The sequence below is a fragment of the Quercus lobata genome, chromosome 2 (assembly GCF_001633185.2).
Source record: "Quercus lobata isolate SW786 chromosome 2, ValleyOak3.0 Primary Assembly, whole genome shotgun sequence".
Taxonomy (NCBI): Eukaryota; Viridiplantae; Streptophyta; class Magnoliopsida; order Fagales; family Fagaceae; genus Quercus; species Quercus lobata.
In genome coordinates, this window is record NC_044905.1 from 43,623,077 (window position 1) to 43,630,623 (window position 7,547).

The 7,547-nt window shown below is 33.9% G+C and overlaps 1 protein-coding gene across 1 annotated transcript; it reads right to left on the minus strand.

The window, feature by feature from the left end:
- Positions 1-2,082: 2,082 nt before the first annotated feature.
- Positions 2,083-7,133, minus strand: LOC115975677 (probable lactoylglutathione lyase, chloroplastic). Its single transcript, XM_031096559.1, has 9 exons — positions 6,666-7,133; positions 5,473-5,677; positions 5,233-5,357; positions 5,009-5,073; positions 4,606-4,818; positions 4,467-4,514; positions 4,193-4,300; positions 3,856-3,996; positions 2,083-2,439 (listed from the first exon to the last, which is right to left on the minus strand). The coding sequence occupies exons 1-9, from the start codon at positions 6,823-6,825 to the stop codon at positions 2,398-2,400; spliced, it is 1,107 nt and encodes a 368-aa protein (XP_030952419.1). The 5' UTR covers positions 6,826-7,133; the 3' UTR covers positions 2,083-2,397.
- Between the last annotated feature and the right edge of the window lie 414 nt (positions 7,134-7,547).

Genomic DNA, 7,547 nt, shown 5'->3' on the forward strand with positions numbered 1-7,547 from the left:
AAAAAATCCATTTAAACCCAAAATCGAAACCCTAGACCAAAAATTGAAACCCTAAAACAAAAATCAAAACAAACAATTTAAAAAACATACTGTTAGTTGGCCTTGTGAGAGTGTCTTAAGTGAGATTGAGAGTTGGAGAGAGAAAGGAAGAGACCCAAGGAAGGGTGACGGTGCTACTAGGTGAGATTGGTAGCGCTGGTGATGGAGGCTTAGGTTTCGTTGGCGCCGGTGAATAGGATCGGTGGTAGAGAGGGGTGGATTAGCGGTGACGGTTTGGGAGTCGCTGATTGGGTTAGGGTGTGAACAGTTGAGTTAAGGTGTTCAAACAGCTAGCGACAAAGAGTGGAATTGAGGGGAATTTTTTTTTTCTTTTACACTGGGATCTATAGCCGCATTTACAAAAACGCAGCTATAGACATGCTTTAAGCCGCATTTCTAAAAAATGTAGCTTTAGGTGTGCCTCTGGCCATGTTTAGCTATAGACCCATTTAAAAAAAAAAAAAACTTTTGTTCATTTTATAGCTGTGATTGAAACATGTGGCTACAAGCAACACTATAGCCGCGTTTTTTAAAAACATGGCTTTAGGTGTGCCTATAAACGTGGCTATAGGAAATCTTAAAAAAAAAAAAAAAAAAAAAAAAAATCGGCTTGACATATAAGCCTACCCAATAAAACATTGCTGCAAAGATTATAAACAGAGCTACATAACTGCCCTATAGCTACGTTTTTTAAAACGTAGCTATAAGGTGGCTATAGGTAGCATTTTTTGTTGCGTGTAGCATTGTAGCTTCTTTTTTTTTTTGGTTTTGATAGAAAGATATTTAGCTTTCATTAATATGAATAGAAAAGTACAATATAGAGAGTACATCATTGTCTAAGATTCTATATAAAAGGAGGTAACATACGTAGCAGGTAATAAATTTCAAATTTTCATTTATACAGTAGATCGAAGGAGAGTGAAACAGCTTCACTATATAAGACTAGTATATAATTTGTGCTTACGCACGGGATTGATGAATTATAATAGTGCTATTGATATTAGCTTGAGTTATTAAACATATATGACATAGTTTGATTAGGACATTTAGAAGTACAAAAATAGTTTTTCCTTGCAATTTTCATGGTATTGGTCATACGCCAAATTTCTCATTACATTGCTATTAAATATATAATTTTGAAAATAACTATTGGATACTACATATACAATATCAATTTACAATTATTATCCATGAAATTTTACTAAATACAATATAAAATAAAATATTAAATTGGTCAAATAGTATCTTCTAAATTGAATGGGAATAGATGAATAAGTTTGTTCAATTCAATTACAGTTTATTATGTTCAATATCTTCACATACAAAATATATGAATAGAAACTATATAAAAAATATGTTCTTAGTTTAGAGAAAAAATGATAGCACTAAACAATTTAATTTGTCTGGAAAGTTAACAAAAGCAAAATCCAATTTTGATTCTAATTGAATTTTTTTCTAAACTTTGGTTTATATATATATATATATATATATATATATATAACTAAAAACAATTGATAATAGACCGTACATAGTCATGATATATTATATATATAACTTATAAATTTGAGTTGTTTTTAGTTACATGATTAGTTTTTTTTTTTTTTTTAATGGTTTATTTATATTAAACTCATCGTTTTCTACACTAAATTAACTCATTTGACACAAAAATTTAAAAAAAAACTAAAATTAGATGAGACACATAGTGCAAAATTAAACTCTAATTGAAATCCAAATTTTACTCTGAATTAACTCATTTGACACAAAAATTTAAAATTTAAATTAGATGGAACACGTGACGCAAAATTAGACCCTAATTGAATTCAAATTTGAAACCTAATTGGATTTTTTCTCAACTTTACCTATTATATAATATATATATACATATACATATATATTTATATATATTTCCTAGACAAAAAGTTATATAACTAAAATGACTTTTATTAAATAAATAAATAAACTAAAGATCTTCACAATTTAACCACCAGCTAAAGCCAAAATGATAAAAAGTTCCACCAAATTTCTTGAACGAAAAACAATGCATAGCTCAGAATCTATTTTGCTTATGATCAGCTTGTTTGAAATGGTGGCCAAATCTTACATTGGTAATTTGCAAGGAAATTCTTTTTCATGTGAAATATATGAAGAAAAATACTAATTAAACAGATAATTTTTGTCTCAAACTACAAAGCTGTGAAACTAATGGGAATATATCTGTTACAACAACAATCATTTGTCGGAATTATTATAATCTTATCTACAAAATGGGTTTGATACACTCTCACGACTTCCAAGAATCGTTTAGGCCCGAGATTTGGAATTCATTGTCACAAGCATAGTAAGATATTTTCCTAAAACTTACTCCAACTCCTTTATAAAATCAACATTATCTACAAAAACCTGCAAAATAGGACAAATAAATTAAGTATCAAACTAATTGAATCATAAAAGTAAGATCACAAAAGAAAACATCCTGATTGATTTCTCTTACCAGAAAAAGGAAAGGACCAAATTAATTAATAATAAGATTTTGTATTTCAAAATTTTACTTTGCTTGTGTGTGTGTGTAATCATTGTTAGCATGCTTGGATGACCTGGAGCCATTTCTTTCTCTTGCAATTTTCTATCACCCCCCAACATTGACCTAAAGGAAAATTTCCTAATACCTTAAACTAAGTCAATCCTCACTTCTTCACTAAGATGAGCACTTCTTCGCTAAGACTTCTCTTGAAATAATGACTCATTTATAAGTTATAACCGTAAAGAATACAGCTACAAAAATCTTCACGCTTGTGGTGTAGTATTGAGTCTTATAAAGCATATAAAAAGAAGAGTTTAAACAATAAATCAGTGTTAAAAAAATAGAATTTCAAATATGAAAATGAAAAATAACAACCAACATTGAGCACAGCAACTAAACTTGGCAGATATCCAAGCAGTGAATCCAATAGTGGCAACAACTAGCAAGCTGTCTATTTTTTCTGTGTTCTTGACCTAACCCTAAATGCCTTCCATACATGCATCCGGGTAAATATACCTATGTATGTAATCTTAAAGCAACTATACCATTAATTAAATATTTTTTTCTGAACTGTTCTTCAAAGATTCTAGCGGAGGTGAGAGGTACTGCGACCGCAGCAAAAAGCTAATCAAGTTATATATGTAAAACCGTTGGAAGACGTACTGAATATTACATATTTTCTTAGACACTCTTTACTCATATCTCAGGGCAAGGCTTGAATGAGAATGTATTGGGTATTATCCAAGAAACATATTTTTGATGTGATATCTCTCCATGGAACTCTAAATGGAGACCATAAGGGGGTTTTTCCTTGGAGAGCTATTTGGAAGATTGAAGTATCTAGAAAATTCGCTTTCTTTGTGTGCACAACAGCTCATTGTAAACTTTTTAGTATGGATAACCATCAAAAGCAAAAGATCATCATTGTTGATCTATGTTGCATGAGCAAAATGGACGCAGAAACTATTAACCATCTTCTACTTTTTGTGGATAAGGCACGGGATCTTTGGTCTATGGTTTCCTCTTTATTTTTAATTTCTTGGGTCAATATTTTCTCAGTGAAGGAAGATCTCTTTATGATTGGGTTAGGAGCATTGGCATATTAATTATTCTTCTCTTTTGGAATTCATAGACATTTGTAATTTTTGGTCTTAGTTTGTTCAATAGCTTTGGCATACTTCCTGTGTACTCAGGCTACTTATCTAAAACATATGCAAAACACTCATGGAAAAAAAAAAAAAAAAAAAAAATTCCCTGACATAATCAGAAAAACATAATGTCTTTACAAGCCATACCGTCTTCCAACCATCAGGATCCAAGCATGCAGTAATCTTGGTGTTGATACCTGGTAATGGTCCAGGTTCCCGGGTAATCTTGCCCCCAGACAGCTTAATAGCTTCTGCGGTTTTATAAACGTCATCTGTGCCTATTGCGATCTGCAACAATGTAAGAAATCAGTCCCCAAGCCCAACAAACTATATATGATACCAGACTTTATAGCATTGACAGTAACAAGCAAAACAATATTCAATACCATGCGGCCAACAGCAAAACCTTAATGACAAATTTGAGGGGAAGAAAAACCCACTTTCTTTTTAGGAGAGAGGGGGGGGGGGGGTCTATGGTTTCTACCTGAGCATAAGCATTTCCCTTGTCATATTCGGTGACCCCATAGTTGTATGTCAATTCCAGAACAACATTTTTATCTTCAGGGCCATAACCCATCATAGCTATTGTATACTAGATGAAAACCAAAGAAAATTAAGTCAGTAAGGTAGAAATAAACACACCAACCAACTATGACTCCCAGAAATGGGATCCTTTTATCAGTTATGAAAGACATTAAAAACAATATATATATATATATAGGTCAATACATTGAACCATCATGTCAAGATATAGATACCTTGTACTCCGGATTGTCTCGTTTGCGAAGAAGTTCCAAGCCAAAGGCCTACATAATAAAAGGAGATACAGATTAAAAAAAAAAAGGTAGCTTAACAATGGAGACTACACATTGCCCAATCTTGCACAGCAAAACTCACCTTCTCATAAAAATTTATGGAACGATCAAGGTCACCTACACGGAGCATTACTTGACACAAGGGCTCAGGAGTAGGCCCTCTCTCCAAAAGTTCAAACTTGTAACCATCAGGGTCCTCAACAAATGCAATCACCGTACTGCCACCTTTGACAGGACCAGGTTCTCGGGTTACTTTTCCACCCTTAGCCTTTACGAGTTCCACAGTCTTGGCAACCTAATCAGAGACCACGAAGATAAAACTCCAGCACATGTCTCTTAAGAAACAACAATCTAGAGAACAGTCAAGGCATATGTGACAAAAGTGCAATTGTAAGGAGCTAACATACAACAGGACGAGAAGAATATTATCTACCATATGATTAAAGGAAGAAGATATGAAAACTTTTTCAAGTACAGGAACTCACATCTTCAACAGCAATACCAAAATGGCCAAACCCAGTTCCAATATCATACTTGTCAACTCCATAATCTGGAAGCATTAGTCAATCAAAATGAATATCAACAATATGCACTGATAGCACAGAAATGTTTACAAAAAACTTCATGCAAGGACCAAGTACAGTCCTTATGTCACTATTTTAGTATTTCATAAAGATCAACAAAACTAAGTACTAGTTAGATGGCCTACTATAAGTGAGTTCAATAACAAAGTGAGAATCTTCAGGTCCATATCCAAGAAAAGCATTTGTGTATCTCTCCTCTGGTATGTCACGTTTTCTCAGCAGCTTCATTCCCAGGCACTCTGTGTAGAATCTGCAATCACCAGGAATTTTACTTAATCCTAGGTTCACTCTCAATGTATTTGTTTAAAAGAATAGATGATATATAATATGATAAGAGAAATTCACATTATACTGAAAAAGCATACTTTATGGTCCTGTCCAAGTCTCCAACACGGTAAACAACATGGAGCATCCTTCGCTTATCTTTCTTGACCCACTCTAGGACATTTTCCTGGGTAGCAGTTGTGCTTGCTTGGGCTGCATTTCCAGCTGCTGCCACCCCCATGTCATTACCCTCTCTTCTCAAAAGCTTAGCAGCTCTCAGACCAAAGAAATGTGACTGTGGAACAGCTGGATAACAATTCAAAATCATTAATTTTGTCTGAATTTATGAAACAGTCCAATACCATCAATATACTAGTGTTTCCTATGCCATAGCATGATGTGAGACCCACGGTTTTTTAATGTCTCAGGAGTAAGCCATGAAAATTTATTTTAAATAGAAAAGCCATGAAAATTTATTTTAAATAGAAAACCCATATCATGTAAAAGATGATACAATCGCTTCAACCAAAACAATGACGAGAAAAAGGGGTGACAACTCATTTGCTTTATAATCTAGAGTTTCAAATTCTTAAATACGTACCACAGTCACAATCAAAACACATCATGAGCTTCTAATGCCAAACATAGCTTTTAAAAGAGTTCTGAAAAGTTGTGCGCTTAAGTTGTCCCAAATGGCACTTCCTCCTCAAATAAGAAAGAATGAATTTTGAGGTCACGGGTTGTTTGAAAACTCATATTAGCTTAAGTGCTTATTTGGTATAACTTATTTCTCAGCCTCTTTTTTTTTTTTTTTTTTTTTTTTTTTTTTTTTTTTTATGTTTATTTAAGATAGGAATTCTACTCTATACCCTAATATGTATATATGTGTGAAAGCTTCCACTGAAAACTTGAACTCGAACTTGCCCCCATCCCCACAAGTATAAGACCGTCGCACCAAGAGAGTGTGGTAGTTAAAAAGCTGTACAACTAAACAAAAGTGAAGTTAAAAAAAAAAAAAAAAAAATACTAAGTGTGCATTAACAAACGGGCACTAAGTGAAATAGATAGATATGCAACCCCAAAATCTTGTTCAATTAATAAAAAAGCATAAATTAAATGAAACAAACGCAATTGAAATTGTTCATCAGCATTGAGAGTGACAAGAATTTCTAAAAATCCAACAAAGAAAACGTCCAAAAATCCATCACCAAAAAAAAAAAAAAAAAAAAAAAAAAAGCCCCAAATTGCATTGAAAGTTGTTGACAGAGATAAGGAAAAAGAGGGTTTGACTCACCGCTACCAAGATGCAAAAGAGACAGACGGCGAGAGGGGATGGTGCAAGAAGAAGAAGAGAGAGAAAAGGAGAAGAGGCGAGGAGAAGCAGAAGCAGAAGCGAATTTGAAGGAGGAGAGAGAAGGTCCAATGGTTGACGCCATGGGTATTATCCTCACCATGTCTCAGCTTGCACTCTTTGTGTTTGTGGAAATTTCTGTATGGCTAGAATGTCTATATGTAGCTGTGTGTGTCGTCTGGGAAGTGGGAAGGAGAGAGAGAGAGAGAGAGTCGTCTGAGAGTCGGTCAGATAAGGCCTTTGTCCTGATTTTTATTTTTTTTGTTTGGAGAGTACATATATATAAAAGAGAATAAAAACGGTGGGGTTGCGTACTCGCGTTGCGTTCATAAACACACTGTGTGTGTGTTAGAGTTGGAGTTGGAGTTGGAGTGAGGGTGAGGGGTTATTTTGATTCGATTGGGCAGAGTCGTGTCGTGGTTCACGTAATTATCTCCAACCACTGCTCTGCTGTTTGCTTCCCGAACTTTCTTATCCACAATGGGTCGGGGCTCCGCACACACTCCGCCCTCTTCTTCTTACTTTCTTTTTTACCGATATTACAAACAAACTGGCCCATTTGCGTGAATTTCTTATTGACGGTTAAACTATTTTGTCCTTTTGTCTTTATACATGAAAAATTATATTTTACCCCTACCTAAACTATACATCTTTTTACGGTTACACCCTTAAACTATGAGAATGCATATTTAACTCCCTAAACTATTATTTATGTAACACTTATTCTCATAAACTATTACTCATGTAATACTTTGCACCCCATCTCATGAATAATAATTTAGAAAAGTAAGTGTGTTTTCTCATAGTTTAGAGAGGTAAGTGTAA